The sequence below is a fragment of the Bos mutus genome, chromosome 3 (assembly GCF_027580195.1).
Source record: "Bos mutus isolate GX-2022 chromosome 3, NWIPB_WYAK_1.1, whole genome shotgun sequence".
Lineage (NCBI taxonomy): Eukaryota > Metazoa > Chordata > Mammalia > Artiodactyla > Bovidae > Bos > Bos mutus.
In genome coordinates, this window is record NC_091619.1 from 87207991 (window position 1) to 87226182 (window position 18192).

General features: G+C 37.5%; 1 protein-coding gene across 1 annotated transcript in view; it reads right to left on the reverse strand.

Moving 5' to 3' along the window:
• The window catches only part of C8A (complement C8 alpha chain), a 71448-nt gene extending 54193 nt beyond the window's left edge, over nucleotides 1–17255 (reverse strand). The window contains exons 1-2 of the mRNA XM_005903331.3: nucleotides 17179–17255; nucleotides 1296–1398 (exon numbers count right to left, since the gene is read on the reverse strand). Of these exons, the coding sequence (XP_005903393.2) occupies nucleotides 1296–1398; nucleotides 17179–17255 (180 nt within the window). The remainder of the gene's footprint in view (nucleotides 1–1295; nucleotides 1399–17178) is intronic.
• Nucleotides 17256–18192: the final 937 nt, after the last annotated feature.

The following is an 18192-nucleotide window of genomic DNA, read 5'->3' on the forward strand; positions in this document are numbered from 1 at the left end:
GGAGAACCATTCGCAGACTCTGTAACAGGTCAAATGAGAAAAGAGCAGGGCTTGATTCGGGGCAGAGGGAGTAGGGGTAGAGAGGAGGGCACAGGAAGGAAACCGCTCACATTTATTGAACACTTGCTATGTGCCCTGGTGACTCAGCCAGTAAAGAATCCTGCAATGTGGGAGACTGGGGTTCGATCCCTGGGTTGGGAAGATCCCCTGGAGAAGAGAACAGCTACCCACTCCAGTGTTCTGGCTTGGAGAAGTCCATGGACTGTATAGTCCTTGGGGTCACAAAGAGTCAGACAGGACTGAGTGACTTTCACTTTGATTGTGTGCCAGATGCCATGAAAAGCATGTTTGTATGCATTATTCTTTGGATGTTCTCAAAATCCCTATGATGTACATACTGTTCCTCCTTCACTTATAGACTAGAATCAGAGGCACGGAGAAGGTAAAACATATGTCCAAAGTAACACAGCAATTAAGGTGCAAACCAGAATCTAAGCTGTTCAATCAAAGCTGAAACACAGGCTTGACAGCAAGAGACTAGTAGACAAGGCTCAGCAGTGGTGTGCCACGTAAGGGGCTGTGCCCACCCTGTGTCCAGTGAAGGTGTGTGTTATCTCCAGAGATTTTAAAATACTAAGAAAGCAGAATAGAGTCAGTCTTTTTACTATATCTATATCACTGATAGGCCAGTGATTCTGCACAAAGACAGAGCTGTAATACTTCTCCCTGCCAGAGCAGAGTGCGCCCAACATCCCCCTTATGCTGCTGAGTTTAGCAATCATTTTGGACTAATTAAAACCACTTATGTGGGCAAGATAGATATACATCTGTTCATTGGGCGTGTCAGCCTTTTTCAGTGCATGAAAGTGAAATCCTCAGAAACACCCTGTGTGGCATGCTTTGGTTTATCTCAGTTTTCCATAGGTCATGGACAGCTTGGCATTTTGTTCCCAAGTCATTGGGCCCTCCAGATGACTCTCACTAGAGGGCAGTAGGTTGGCCAGGACCCAAAGGGGCCAGTGGGGATCAGTGTGCCCATGTCTGGAAGGCTACTTTTTTCCATCTAAGCCATAACATACATGTCTGGGTAGCCTCATCCAAATGCCTTACAAACAAAATCAGAAGAAGCAGAAATATGTTCCACCGTCATGTGTGTATGGCTTCTGAATACCTATTTCTAGACCCATTTTCTCCCCAGACTTCTAGATGTATAGTGCCAACTGCATATCCCCATTTGAATGCATACTACACAATTCAAATGCCAAATGCTCCAAAATTGGTTATTAACATCTCACCTTTTTGTCCTGGCATGGAAAGCAGTCTGTCCACTCTGCCCAGTTGTCCAGCTGGCAGGAGACCGCTGTGGGGGTGAAACTCTGAACAGCTCGACTGACTCTCCTAAAGAGACGGAAGACCTCGATTCAGTTTTTAATTTTTTATCATGATCATTTTAATCTTTGTAATTATAAATGTGAAAAGGTGTTTTAATATGATGGTATCTTAATAATATGTAAACAGATGCTGAATTTTTCCCCAGCTTTATTGAGGCATAATTGATAAAAAATTGTATGGTAAATGTATGATGACGGGTGTGATAGTTTGATATGCATATACATTGTGACATGATTATCACAATCAAGGGAAACATATACCTCACCTCCCATAATTACCTTTTTTCCTTTTTTGGTGTGCTAAGACATTTCAGACTTACTCTCTTAGAAAATTCCAAGTGTACACTATGCTATTACTAACTCTAGTCACCATGCTGCATGCTAGAAACCCAGAACTTTTCATCCTGGGTATTGAGAGAGTCGATAAGAAGGCTGATAAGAAGTCCGGGGTCCCTGAGGAGGTGAAAGTGGTCTGGGGCTCTCGAAGTGGAGATAGGGGTCTGGAATTCTTAAGGAGAAGGAAGGGACAAAAATCTTTTCTTTTTTCCTCTTTACATTCCTTAGTCTTAGTCACATAGTTTTTTTCTGATGATTACACAACAAACAACTCAGTTTAAACTCTGTACTAAGGATTATATAACAACAGTGTATTCTGCTTGAGGACAGTTTCTCCTTCCTGAAAACCTCCTGGCTAATCCTGTTATCTTAAAATGTAAATTATGTGAGTGGGTCTAGTAAGATCTTTACAACCTTGAGACTTTCTTTTGATTTATTGTAATAACTAATTTAAAATGTATATAACTCCCTTGTTTAGACTAGCGAGGGGGGCACTGTCTGCCCCCCTTCTGATGTCTATGTCAGAAGCTTTTGCTGTTCCTTTTTCACTTTAATAAAACTCTGCTACACAAACGCTCTTGAGTGATCAAGCCTGGTCCCTTATCCCAAAGCTAAATCTTCTTCGGAGATCATGAATCCGCCATCACTTACCATAAGCTATCACTATGACAGAAAGTTTATATCCTGTGACCAACCTCTGCCCATGTTTTTCTTGCCCCAAGCCCCTCTATTCTATCTCGGGTTCTATGAGTTAGACTTTTCTTTAGATTCCCACATATGCCTGAGATCATGCAGTATTGCCTTCTTTCTGCCTGGCTTATTTCACTTAGCATAATGTACTTCATGTTCATTTATGTTGTCACAAATGGCAGAATTTTCCCCTTTTTTATGGCTGAACAGATGCTTAATTTTTTAAAAATTTGTACAGGTTGCCCATTGATTTGGGCATCTGGGTACTTGTAGCCACAGAACATGAAACAATATCACAATATATATTCCCTTAACCTTCAAATTATCCGGAAGTAGGAATGGGGATAGAGCAAGGAAATGAGAGGAACGTTCATAAAGGCACAGTTTTTACTTGGAACCCTGGGCTGCAGGGGTATTTCCAATACTTGATTAATTCTATCATCCTTCTTAAAAATTGCATGTGCTGTTTTTAAAACAAAAGATATATGGCCTATTGCTCTTTTTATCCCAATATTTTATTGTGGCAAAATATACATAACATAAAACTTATACTTTACCATAATCATTTTTCAGTGTATAGTTCAGTGGCATTGAGTACAACCATTGTTGTTGTACAACCATCACCAGCTTCCATCCCGAGAACTCTTTTCATTTCCATGCATCACTTTTGAGATGTAAAATTTAAGCAAATAAAAAAAATAACTGTGCATGTTTGCCCTTCAGTCAATCACAGTTTTAAGAAATAAAGAATAAAAATATATTGTGCCTCTACCATATGCAAGGATGATGCTGTACTGCTTCAAAACTCAGTCTGATTATGCCATGAGCTGCTCCTCAAAAGGAATGATGTCCCCCTAGGCTGCAACCCCAGACAGGAAGCTGTAGGATCCTCAGGAAAGTGGTGTTCACATTTATCATTGGTTCTCAAACTTTGGTCCTAGGAACCCTTTATACACTAACATATTATGAGGACCCTGAAGAGCTTTTATTTAAGGGGACTAGACCTATTGATAGTCACAGAATTAAAAATCAAAACTAAGAAATTTTGAAGTGTTTATTTTCCCATTTAAAATCATTGTGAAATTGTTACATGTCACCATGTATATTTATTTAAAAATCCATTTCCAAGAAAAATAATTATTGAAAAGTGTTATGTTTTATGTTTTTGCAAATCTCTTTGATGCCCGGTTTATAGGAAGCAGCTAGACTCTCACCTCTGCTTCTGCATTCAATATGTTGCTTTATGTTGCTTTAATTGAAATCTATGAAGAAACTCCAACATCATACAATTATGTAGTTGAAAAAGTAATGCAGTTGAGGAGTGTTTTAATAGTCTTCTCAGATAATTGTGGATGTTCTTTGATGTTACACCAACACTTTAAAAGCAGTAATTTTTTAAATGTTAGTTGTAGTTGTAAACTGAAAGCCTGTTGGTGAATTTTTAAATTCTCTGTTACATTAAAACTCATTGGTCTGTGTATGCTTTAAATGGATCCAGTACCCATGCATGGGCTTCCCTGGTGGCTCAGTGGTAAAGAATTCACCTGCCAGTGCAGGAAATACATGCTCAGTCCCTGGGTGGGGAAGGTCCCCTGGAGAAGGAAATGGCACCCACTCCAGTATTCTTGCCTGGGAGATCCCATGCAAGGGGATCTTGGCAAGCCATCCCAGGGGAGCCTGGTGGGCTACAGTCCATGGAGTCTCAAAAGAGTCGGACATGACTTAGCAAGTAAACAACAACAACATCCATACATAATTTTTATAACAGCAAACATTGGAAATTGAGAAAATAATGGCTCCCAGAGTGCATGTATCCTAAAAATATTCACATATTTCAATATAAGATATTTTAAAGTCAAATTTATTAATATTAACAGTGATCTCAAGCTCATAGTAGTGAATATGTTTTCCAAAATTTTAATTTTCTTTTGAAAGCCCAAATTTTGTCATTGGTAACAAATAATGCTATCTGTTTTCCTGGAAGTAATAGGCCCTCTGCTCATTTTTGAGACGATGTCTCCCAATTATCTTAGCCTGAAAAACAGTAGTTTGTCTAACAGTCATTTTGTCAAGTAAAAACAGTGTTCCAGCAAAAAGATATCAACCTTGACTTAACTCAAACAGTTGCTTTTTCTCAAGACAGTCATCATACTCAGGTTCAGTAGAAGTTCTATATGCATTATTTTCATTTGGCCATAAATAATATTTAAATAACAAGTTTTCAAAGATTGTGTTTTAATAAAATTAACAATTTTAACTGTTTTAAGGAATTTTCTAAGTGAAACAACTCCTTTCCTATAAGTTTGACGTCACTGCCTTGATATGTGTCAAGGCCACAGTTGCTTTATTCAACATTAATTTTATACCACCAGGGCAAACATAAACACAGTGAAAAGAGAAAATAATATCTTAGGATTATTGTGAAATTGTTTTGAATTCCCAGATGCTGCCCTCATAAGATCTTGGGGACTGCCTACAGTCTGCAGACCACACTTTGAGAAACTCTGATTTATAAAATGATGTTAGTATAGAACACCAGCTCTATCGTCCTTTCAAAGAAAACTTTAGTATTCAGTTTATCATCTTCCTCTCTACTCCAGTTCCTCTCATCACCCTGGGAGACCTCAGCATCTCTATAGATGAATCACTCAATGCTCTCTGCTCTCAGTTGTTCCTTTTCTTCCTCTTGAGTGACTCTTTTCTCTGTTCCATTATCTTCCATGATTTCATCCTGGACGTTCGCTCTCTGAAACAGCTTCCCTTCCAAATGACTAATTCATGGGTCACCTATGAAGTTATTTGGGGCTCCACAGCCTCTTTTCCTTCTATCTCTATATACTCAAGGATTCCCATGAACTTTTCTTGGACCTCGTTGGGGCCTCCATTGACTCCTAAGCTTTCTCTCTAGCAATAAGATCTCCCCTGTTTTCATTTTCCTTCACAATCAGTTTTTATTTCATGACCCATCATTTTAAAATTGTAATTATGTCCCGAATTTCTGGACCCCACTGTTCTGTTGATCACACCTATCTGGAAACCCAGTCTTGAAAGAATCCAAGTATCTTTCTCCTGGTTAATTAATTCCTAGGTGTCTTCAGCCTCATCATAAACATCAGTTCCTTAGGAAAACATTCTTCAGCACTCTGACTGATGAGATATCTCTCTTCACATGATTTGGTCAATGTTTGCACATTTTTGTCTCAAAACTTAGCACACTTATAATATTTGTATAGTTTCTGCCATCTCCACCAGATCATAAGCTGTATGAATGTGGATACTTGTACTGTTCACGTGTTTGCTACTGAACTCCCAGCACTTATCATGGTGCCAGACCCAGGGAAGGTGCTCAGTAAATATTTAGGAAAGTAAAGAAAAGAAAAAAGGGAGAAAGAGAGAAGGAGAGAGAAGGAGAGGAGAAGGAAGGGAGGGAGGGAAGGAGGGAGAATTAGAGGGCATGGAAAGAATGAAACCAGTTTATGGAAAATAGAAGGACATTGTTTAGAAATTTATTTGAACTTAATTTCCAGTTAGAATCTAATTAAATAATTCTGGTGTCTAGACATTCAGATGGCTCAAAGTTTTGTCCATATGTTATTTTTCTAATAGATTGTCCTAATATTAAAAGTTTGAAGCATAGAAACACAGAGAAAAGCAAGGGTTCTAATCACCAAAAGATGGGAGAGAAGTTACAAGGGCAGAGGTTTGGGAGCAGAAAATGACTACAGCATCAGTTCTGCGTCTCACTGTAGAACTGTCAAGATAATGTCATTGTAAGCCCACAGAGACCGCATTATGATGTCAAAATGGAAGGAAACAGTATTAATGGATGGAAGCAAAAGTTTAGACAGAGCAGTGCTGTGTTGCTGCAGTTTTAAAAGCTTTGTGACATGATGTCTAGACAGAGGCACATACAGTCATGCTATCACTGAAGCAAGGCTACAGAAGGAACACAAGGACCATTCATTAAGTCGTTACAGGGCTCCAACCTTTTAGCCAATATCAATATGACTGGCGTTTTCTCTTATGCCAATGAATTTTTTAATGTAGTTTATTTTTTATAGATTTTGAAAGTCATGCATTCTCCTTAAGAGAACATAGAAAAGATTATTAAAAAAAAAAATTGTCCCAACTTTCCACCACCATTAATTCTGTTTCTTTCCCTTCTTTATTTCCATAAAAGAGTTGAGGTCATACTATTACATTTTTATATGTTTATCTTTCCATTTAATATTATCAGAGAAATATAAATTTTTATGATGACTGCACATTGTTCCATTCCACTAACATTAAACAATTAGAGTATTGAGCACCCAGTTTTTCTGTATTCTAAGTTATTTAGTGAAGATACATCCTGTAGAATAAGATGGCTAAATTGAAGGATACAAATGGTTTTAAAGTTTATGACACATATGGCCAAATGGCTTTCCAAAAGAACTGTATCAATTTTTCAATTACTTAAGGAACATTTTTTTCTGTTTATTTATTTTACTTTACAATATTGTATTGGTTTTGTCATACATTGACTTGAATCTGCCACGGGAGTACATGTGTTCCCCCTCCTGAACCCCCGTCCCACCTCCCTCCCCATCCCTCTGGGTCATCCCAGTGCACCAGCCCCTAGCACCCTGTATCATGCATCGAACCTGGACTGGCAATTCATTTCACATATGATAATTTACATGTTTCAATGCCATTCTCCCATATCATCCCACTCTCGCCCTCTCCCACAGAGTCCAAAAGACTGTTATATACATCTGTGTCTCCTTTGCTGTCTCACATACAGGGTTATCATTATCATCTTTCTAAATTATATATCTAAATATATATGCATTAGTATACTGTATTGGTGTTTTTCTTTCTGGCTTACTTCACTAATAAATCTGTGGCCTAGTTAATCTTGGCAAATAGTTTGAAAGCATCTCCAAGCTACTGAAAATTTACTCAAACAGTAAGATTCTGGAGTCTTTGATTCTAGTCTTTAGTTGGCATCTACCTTGCTGTGCCACTCTGAGAAGAACCCAGAGAGGCTTTTAAGTTTTTCATCTACAGAATCAACACAATGAAACATAGTGGTCTGTGTAGGGTTCCTTTCACTCTGCACAATGTGCTCTGTGGAGTACTGCTTCCTGAATTATGCACTAGAGGTGGAAAAGGAAAAGAAGCAAAGTTATCTGGTCAAATAGAGTTGGATAAACCGCATACAACATACTGCTCTTGGAGATGTAAATGTCCAGTAATACTTAAAAGGCACTGAGAAGTTCTGCATTTTAATTTACTTAATCCAGAAGTTACCCAATTTTTGACCATAGGTCATTTTTTTTTTCATGTAATAAGACCATACAGCACAGTTGAAGAAACACTGATGTAACAGAAAGGGGTTTAGAGTATACCAAAGATGTATATAATCCAGATTCTGCTATTTAAAGCTGAAAATCAGAGATGGTAAAAACTTGTGAGACTGTTTTGAATATGGGAATAAGATTACATATGCAAAGCCCTAAGCATCAGCCTGACATGCATGCTAGTTTCTTCTCTATAACCTTCTCAATCCCAGACATGCTCATCAAACCTCTTCATCTTCATCAAAAACAGATTGAATGCCCACTCTGTGGAGTGCCAGAGACTAGTGATATGCTTCCCACCTGCCTTTTTAGAGGGTGACATATCGGGCAAAAGGCCTAAAACCTGGAATTGAATGTGGCCATCTTAGCAATGTAGATCACAGAATAATTAATTAGCTACCCATCCCAGGTGAGAAGATCAGAAAGCCCAACCCCGATTACTTCCAGTGGGTCATCCTAATAAATTGGCTATGCTTATATTCAAGGCTGATTGTCACTAATTATACAACCTTGAGCCACTCCCATTCAGTTCCATGGAAATTTACCTCATGAAACAAGTATTGGAAATTTTACTTCCAAAGTGCTGAGTCTCCAGTGACCTCCATGTTGCTAAATTCAGTGGAAAGCTTTCTGGCTTGGTCTTAATTGCCCTCTGTTAACCAGCATTTCCTTCTTGAAATATTTCTTCTCTTGGACTTCTTCAGCACCAGACTTCCTTGCTCCCTTCTTACCTCTGTGGCCAGTTCTCTTTGATGTCCCTGAAAACTAGAATCCTTCAGGGTACAGTCTTGCCTTTTGGCTTTTCTCATTTTTGAGAAAGTAGGATCCATTTCCTGGGCCTCTCATACCATCTGTGGTAATGCCTCTAGACTGAGATCTTCAAGCTTGGAAATCTTGTCTTATTTATTCAATTGTCCCATTTTATATCTCCACAAGTGCCTCTCAGGCATGGTGAACTTAATGGCTCCACGTTTAAACCCTTAATTTTCTTCTTTTAACCTGTTCCTCTCTCAGTTTTATCCATGTCAGTAATCAGAACCACCCTAACACATGCTTGCTCAAGCCAGGTACCTAGCAGTGGTCTTTAATTCCTTTCATCCCCTCACACCCGTATCCAGTCCTTTGGAAATGTCTGTCGGTTTTGCTTTCAAGATGTATCTCCAGTATCTTTCCCTCTGCCTATCTAGACTGCCTTGTCCTAATTTTAGACACCATTATCTCTCACCCAGATCATTGCTTGGCCTCCCATGGTCTGAGATGGTCCACTCAGTTTCCTCCAATCTTTGCTCTGCACAGACACATTTTAAAATGAGAAATCAGATAATACCCTCCCTATAGAAGACATTCCATGTAATTTTTTGTTTGTTTTTCACTACACATAGACTAAAATCCAAATTCCTCATGAAGGTGCCAAAGGATCTCTGTGATCTGGCCCCTGACCACCTTTCTGACATCTTCTTGGGACACAATCCTCTGATCTCATGCTGTCCCCGTCCTGCAGGTCCTTGAACCTGACAAGCCATTTCCCCTGGGGTTCCTAGTGTGTACTGACTTCTCCACTCTCCCTGCTCTTCACATGGTTTCTCCCTCCTCACTATCCTTCATCTCTCAGCTTAAATTTTAACTACCTCCACAGAGAACCCCCCACTTGCCTATTTTTAGATTGCTCTAGAGAAAGTAACAGGCAGGAAAGCCAGGGGTGTGCAAGTGAGGAAATAGGCTGCACGTGTTAGACATTTTTTTCTCTCTCTCTCTCTTAAGTGGCAGAAGGAAAAAGCTACAAGTTTTTTTCCCCCTTCTCTATACAAATTTGAAAAGGTGTCTTTTAAAATTCTATGTTGCCATAACACATACCTGATTCCACCTGAACTTAACTTTTCTCAAACATTGAGCTAACCAATGCATTTTTCTTATGGAAATGTTTTTCTTAAGCTATGTTAATGAACTATGTATTTACCTAGACTCTGTCTTTAAGTTGGTTCCACCTAAGACTCAGAACCCACTTGACAAACCAGTATGTTTTACTCATACAGTTGTTCTCTTAATCTATGTTAATGAAACCATACATTTGCTTGGAAATCTGCCTTTCTTCAAGATTCATGTCAATCATTTTATGGCCTGGGATGACTCACCTTGTGCCAATATTATCTCAAAATGCATGTTGCGGGTGGGGGATCTGGTGCCACTCTGAGTTTTGAGACATCTCCTTTCTCTAATTAACAGCTTGCTGATAGGTATATAGCATACTGCTAAAGGCTAGCAGGGCGGCACTCTTTCTGCCCCCTTCTGATGTCTATGTCAGAAGCTTTGTCTATCTCTTTTATACTTTAATAAAACTTTATTACACAAAAGCTCTGAGCAATCAAGCTTTGTCCCTGGCCCTGGATTGAATTCCTCTCCTCTGGAGGTCAAGAATCCCAGCGTCCTTCATGGCTCAGCAACAGCCTTTCGCTCTGACATCCTCTATTAAAGGACCCTTTTTGTTTCCTTCAGAGTATTTACCACAATTTTTACTGAAACGTTCAGTTTACATGTTTATTGACTGATTCCATCACTACACTGTAAATTCCATGAGAGGAAGGACATTATCTGTTTTGTTTGCTATGTACCATACCTCTTTTTTTTTTGTTTGTTTGTCTAGTTACTAAGTTGTGTTAGACTTTTGCGACCCCAAGGATTATAGCCAATGAGGCTCCTCTGTCCATGAGATTTTTCAGGCAAGAATACCGGAGAGGTTGCCATCTTCTTCTCCAGGGTATCTTCCCAATCCAGGGATAAAACCCAGATCTCCCTCATTGTGGGAAGATTCTTTACCACTGAGCCACCTGGGAAGCCCATAAGCATATCTGGAATATGTATTAAATGAATGAATGGAAAGAAATGAATGAATGAATGAGCAGTATCTACTGTGGTCCAGGTACACATAGAATTCCACACAGAACTTCTAGTTCTGACCCTTTTCCAGGTTCTCCTACAATATGCATAACACTCTTTCTTCCACATGGAATAATCACACCCCATCCATCTGCCCAGACTGTCCCAGTTCCATTAGGTCTCATTTCCTCCAGATGGTTTTCTGCATCCCACCGTGCATATTAAGTCTCATCAGTCATGTCTGACTCTTTGCAACCTTGTGGACTGCAGCCTGCCAGGCTCCTCTGTCCATGGGGATTCTCCAGGCAAGAATACTGAAATGAGTTTTTGTGCCCTCTTCCAAGGGATCTTCCCAACCCAGGGATTGAACCTGGGTCTCCTGTCGCTCCTGCAGTTCAGCTGGATTCTACTGCTGAGCCACCAGAAAAGCCCACCTACCCTCTGCTAACATAATCCCACATATGTAGAACCTCCCACACTTTATGTCCACCCCTATACTGCAAATTCTGCAAGGTAGGGGGTCATGACTCTATTGATCACTGTGGTCCCCTAGTGCTGAGCACAGTACCTGGCATACGGTGGGAATTCAATAAAAACTTTCATATGAATATATCATCTCATTCAATCTTATATAATTTAAATTTTATCAGACTCCTGTGGAATATTATATCTATTTTATAGATAAGTAAAACAGATTCAGAGGAAGATGAGATAATGTGCTTTAAAGTTATATTGATAGTAAGTGGTGAAGCAAGAATTCACACCAAGACTTTTTTTGACTCCTTTGAATGAAAATGAATGAATGAATAAATGAACAAATGAATTTAAAAAAAAGTATCTACTGTGTTCCAGGTACACATAGAATTCCACATTGAACTATACATATTTAGAAAACATTCCAATATATACTAGAATAAATTCCATATTGGAAAACATTCCAACATATATTCCAATATGTATTGGAAGATTTTTAGAAAACATTTCAATTTATACTGTGAAGGATTGCTGACAAAAAGGAAATAAAGTAATAAGAGTAGTTTTCTAAAAGCTTACCATGTGTCAGCTTCTATGATCAGTGCTTTATGTGAACTCTTTTAACTCTTGACAAGCACTCATGAAATATGTATTATCTCTATAGATGAGAAAGTTAGCCTTGAAGGGTTTAAGCAACTTACCCAAGTTCCATAGCTACTAAGAGGTGAAGCCAGGATTTAAAACCAGGTTGATCGCACATCAAAGCCCACACCCAATGCTGCTTGAAGTACAGCTAGAGACTAGTTACCCCGAAAGAAATAAAGTGTCCATAGTAATGAGACTCATTTTGAGTCACATCGACTACTGCAGTTGTTTATATTAGCTGAAATTTCATGTAGCCTGAATACATATTGATTTCCAGTCATCTGGACAACTACAGAAAATATTCACATGGCCCTGGCCCAAGATACTTTGGTGAATACTCTGATGCCCATGAAATAAAATAAAAAAGAGGAGAGTGATTTAAATTTCATTAGGCTCCACTGCCTATTTCATCTGTTTAGAGAAACAAACAGACCCATGTAATTATTCTGTATGTTTGAGATCTTCACTTGTATTTCTTTAACCCCCCGCCCCAAGGGACTTATGTTCATTCTTCACTGGTGGAAATGTTAGATTGGAAGTGGTATAAAAGCCTTTGGGTATCTTAATTCCAAATTAAATAAATTTTTTTTACCTTTTAAAAATATTTTTGGAGTATATTTGGTTTATAATATTGTGTTAGTTTCTGGTATATAGCAAATTAAGTCAGTTATACACATACATACATCCACTCTTTTTAGATTCTTTTCTCAATAGATCATTATAGAGTATTGAGTAGATTTCCCTGTGCCGTACTACAGATCCATATTAGTTATCTATTGTATATATAGTACTGTGTATATGTCAATCCCAATCTTTCAACTTATCCTCTCCCACTTACCCCCTCTGATAACTGTTAAGTTTGTTTTCTTACATCTGTGACTCTATTTCTGTTTTGTAAATAAGTTCATTTGTGCTATTTGTTTTAAATGTGGGTATTGTTGCTTTACCATATTGTATCAGTTTCTGCTATACAACAAAGTGAATCAGCTATATGTATATATATTCCCTCTTTCTTGGATCCGTCTCCCATCCACACCCCATCCCACCCATCTAGGTAAGTGGTATAATATGATGTTTATATTTCTCTGTCTGATTTATTTCACTCAGTATAACAATCTCTAGGTCCATCTGTGTTGCTGCAAATGCCATTATTTCATTCTTTTTATGTCTGAGTAATGTTCCATTGTCGGAGACGGCAATGGCACCCCACTCCAGTACTCTTGCCTGGAAAATCCCACGGTTGGAGGAGCCTGGAGGGCTGCAGTCCATGGCGTCGCTAAGAGTCAGACATGACTGAGCGACTTCACTTTCACTTTTCACTTTCATGCATTGGAGAAGAAAATGGCAACCCACTCCAGTGTTCTTGCCTGGCCATTGTATATATGTACCACATCTTTAGCCATTCCTCTGTCGATGGACATTTAGATTGCTTCCATGTCCTAGGTGTTGTAAACAGTGCTTATCAAAATGGGTGCTCAGTTTTGAAAAGATTTTTTTTCTGATGGGTGAGGGTAGCAATAATGGTGTAATAATATCGATCTAGGAATTAGAAGGCCTGACTGTGCACTAGGAAGCTGTGTGACTTACATATGAAATTGCTTTGTTTCCTCTCTGGCCCTCAACTGCTGGGGATAATAATTACAACAATCTCAGAGGAAAATAATAAGGGTTGAATTTGTCAATACTCATAAAATGCCTAGAGAAAACAGACTGATTGTTATTTAATATTCCACTTCTCTTTCTGGGACTCAGTTCCCTTATCTGTAACATGAGTAGATTCAATTTGATGTCAAAGTCCTTCCTAATTCTAAAGACACATGAAATAAAAGTGATGGAAGTCGCAAACAATGATTTTAAGAGAGTTATTTTAAGTATATTAAAGGGAATCATAAACATTATGAGAAGTGAAAGATGTCAAAAAAGTACCAAATGAAACTTTTAAAGCTGAAAAATTATAATAACCAAAATGAAAGATTCATTGGATGGGCCAAAAAAAAAAAAGATTAAATATTGCAGAAGAAAAGATCAGTAAACTTGAAGATGTGATAGTATTTCCAAAATGAAACAGAGAAAAAATACTGCCAAAAACAATTTTTAAAAAAAGAAGAGAGCCTCAGGGCTCTGTAAGATAATATGAAGTAATAGACTATATCTACAGTCAGAAGGAGAGAAGAGAGTATGAGGCAGAAAACATATTTGAATTAATAAAGGCAAATTTCCCCCCAAATTTGATGTGAACTATAAATCCACAGAATCACACCAAGGCACATCATAATCAAACTGCTGGAAATCAATGATAAAATAGTTGAGTCCATTTTTTTTAAAAGTTTGACAACAAAGAATAACAAAGTAGACTTTTCCTCAAAGACTATACAAGCCAAAGATAATGGAGTGATATCTTCAAAGTAATGTGGAAGGGAAAGACGGAACTTTTCATGTAGAATTTCATATTTGTCAAAGATATCCTTCAAAAAAGGCAAGATAAAGAGCTCTTCTGACTAATAAAAACGGGTCATTCTCTCACCAAGATTCATTCTGACCTTAATAAGAAAGGTCAAAAGAAGTTATTCAGGAAAAATAATAATGGTATTAGAAGTGATATGATATTATTTGAAGGTAGGCTGTGATAAGTTAATGATGAATGTTGCAAAGCTTAGAGTAACAGCCAAAATAAATAAATGAAATAGAATCACTAATAAGTGATTTGGAATTAGAAAAAAAAAATCCAAAAGAAGACAAAAAAGGAGAAAAACAGAAACAAAGAACAGATGGGACAAGTAGAAAACAAATAGAAAATTGGTAAACCCAAACCCATGAGTATCAGTAATTATATCTTATATAAGTGGTATAAATACTATGATTAAAAGACAGAGATTGTTAGACTCAATAATAAAGTAAGACCCACCTATATGTTATCTGCATGAGTCATACTGCAAAATATAAAGAGTCAGATAAGTTAAAATATTGGGGGAAAAAATCACCATGCACAACCCAGGGATATGAAGGCCTTTTGTAATGATAAAGGGGCAAATTGTGGATAAACCTGTATATAGATAGATAAGAAGAGAGCTTCAAAATACATGAAGCAAACACTGACAGAACTAAAAGGAGAAACAGATAAATGCAAAATATAGTTGAGGATTGCAGCATCTTTCCCTCAGTAATTGTTAGACAAGGAGGTGAAACTTGAGCAGCTTTAACAACCAGCTTAATGACTTAAAACTGCACCAACAACAGATAAGAACACACTTTGAAGTGCCCGTGAAATATTCACTAAGAGCATATTCTTTGTCGTAAAACAAATCTCAGTAACTTAAAAGGATGGAAAAAATCTTTTAACTTTTTAAAGCAACACACATGCTGAAATATATCTTTTGTATAAAACACATAAAAGAGAGTCATGATTTTTGAGCTGAATATTATAATGTCTTTTCATCAACATTATCTTAAAATATTTTTTCTCAAGCAATTCCGTTTTTCTAAGAATTTATAGTAATGGTGTAATAACACACAGGCAGTATTGTTTATAATAATGGTAAATATGAGCTTATAAAAGTAAATGTATGCCATTAAAAATGTAAATATATACCATCTGTTTTCAATGTTAGTGTTTATATAAGATTTTATTTGAGAAAAATAGTTATTTATTTTGCCATTGTTAAATTTTCTTAAAGTTTGAAATCACAGACTAATCCAAAAGATGCATACTAATTGGCACATTACAAATTTATTCTCATTTTTATCAACCATTGGAGAGAAGAAAATACCCCAAAAAATGACAATAACAGTCACAGAACACCCCTGGTAACAGCTGTCATTGAATGCTTATTAAGTACCAAGGGTCATTTTAAGTACTTTTATGCACTTAATTGTTCCTGTTACTTGCCTCCCACTTTACAGCCCAGAAAACTTAAATAACTTGCCTAAGATCACACAGATAGTACATGCTGGTGCCAGAATTTGAACCCAGTCAAGTTATTTCACCATGTAATTTTGCGTTTGCAAAGCCAGGGTCAGACACTCTGGCATTAGACACAAGACCTTTGATTTCCTACTTCAGCACTTTGCAACATATTTAATTGGTTCTCTTTTGCCTTGACTTCAAATTTGCCTCTTCACTGGTCTGTCTTATTTGATAAGTTCATCAAACATCAAGACTCTTTGTTCATTTTCAAAAAGGATTACAATGATAAGCTTTTATAATTAAGGGTATCTCAGCAGAGATTTCCTTTACCACAGTTCTCTGGCCTTTTATCTTCTAATTATTAGAGATGAATTTTCTGATTTTTCAAAATGGTATTTGCTTGAAATACAAGTTGCAAATTAACTGCTTGTAAAAATGCCTTTCCCCCTTCTGAACTGTTGTTAGTTAAAGGAAATCTCTCGCTTAGCATTTAAAAGCAATAATGATTCAAAATTGAATAATCCAACAAGAATTTTAATAAAATAGCTCTAGTTGAAATTTTCAATGTTTAGGAGAGAGGGACTCCTTTAAAACTATCCCACAGGCAAAATAAGAGGCTCTTTAAGCACTACAAAATACTTGATGTTAAGATTAACAACAACAACAAAAAAAACACATGAAGCCAGTTTGGGATATTCAAGAAAAAGGAAAGCATAAAATGCAGCATACATAGATAAATATCTCATCCATTCATTACTCCATAGCAAAAGGTTGACTTTCTGGAATGAAATGACTCAGTATCTTTATAGTCTCTTGTGTTTACCAAGATAATTTTATATACTTTATCTAATTTTATCCTCCCCCAAACACTATGAGATGTGTATTCTTATACTTCACAAATGGACAAGCAGAAGTTAAATTGTTCAATATCATTCAAGAGAATTATCATTTATTAAGTTGAATATATTTTATATCCAGGATCTTATTTCATGTTCATTAAGCTAATGGTAGAACCGACCTGACAATGCAGGAGACAAAAGAGATTCAGGTTCGATCCCTGGGTTGGGAAGACCCCCTGGAGAAGGAAATGGCAACCCACACCAGTATTCTTGCCTGGAGAATTCCACAGTAGAGTTTGGTGGGCTACAGTCCATGCGGTCGCAAAGACTTGGACACGCCTGAAGCAACTTAGCACAGAACTGTGCTAAGCAACTCTTACAGAAGAGGTATTATCATTTTCATTTGACCAGTCGAGAAACAAGTGAAAAGAGATTAGGCGATTTAGTCCAGATGACCCAGCTCCTAAGGCTTGGATTTGCACACAGGCCTATCTGACACCAAGTGAATGCTCTTTTTACTGACCTGGAGTCCTTCACTGAATTAGTAATAGCATGGAGTCCTTCACTGAATTAGTAATAAAGTTCCATCCTATAACAGCCTGTTGCAAAAAAGACAGCAGCTCACTTCCTGGCTAAGTAACCCTTTAAACTGCAAATTTCGCAGAAGCTTTTGGCCAACTCACCAGTTCACCTTCTCCTGTATGGTTACCCCAGGCTGATAAGTCATCAAAAATAAGAGGAAAAAAGCAGCAGCAAACATCTCATCCAGGAGCTACCAACCTGTATTACCTAGAGAGTAATAAAATTACTCAGGGAGTTGGAATAAAAGACATCTACAGTCTGGGATCTATCTAATGTTTGAAACTAAAAAAAAAAAAAAGACAACTCACTTGATTCTCATTCAAATATGGTTAATTACTTACTAGGGTATTGATTAGCCAACTTCCCTAAAATCCTACACACCAAAGGCTACTGCCCCTCAGATCTTTGGAAAAACAATATACACATGGTTGAGGAAAGGAGGATATTTATAATAACCGATATCAGCTGAGCAGAGGGATCTTATTTTCAGAATGAGGCAAAAACCAAACCAAAATATAGCTCCAGAATTCATGATCTTTTCAAGTAGCTCCTGGAATTTCTGAGGTCAGATCAATTTGTTTTATAAGACTGAAATAAGGCTAATACTGGCATTTCAACTCAGACATAAACAGCCAGCAAAATACAGGAAATGCTACTGGTCACATGGGGAAGTTCTCCAATGTATTGCCAAACATCTGGGGTCTGAGAAATGTGAGTAATTGAATGGGCTTTCCACCTCTCATCCAGACATTGGGTATCATTACCATCTTGTTTTTATTTTTTACCTTTTTTTTAAAAAAAATATTGGAGTATAGCCAGTTAACAATGTTGTGATAGTTTCAGGTAGACAGCAAAGGGATTCAGCCATATATATACATGTATCCATTCTTCCCCAAACTCCCCTCCCATACAGGCTGCCACGTAACATTGAGCAGAGTTCCCCTTGCTATACAGTAGGTCCTTGTTGGTTATCCATTTTACACATAGCAGTGTGTACATATTTATCCCCAACTCTCTAATTCTCCCTTCTCCCTATTCCTCCCCCTTGGCAACCATAAATTTATTCTCTAAGTCTGTGAGTCTGTTTGTGTTTTGTAAATAAGTTCATTTGAATC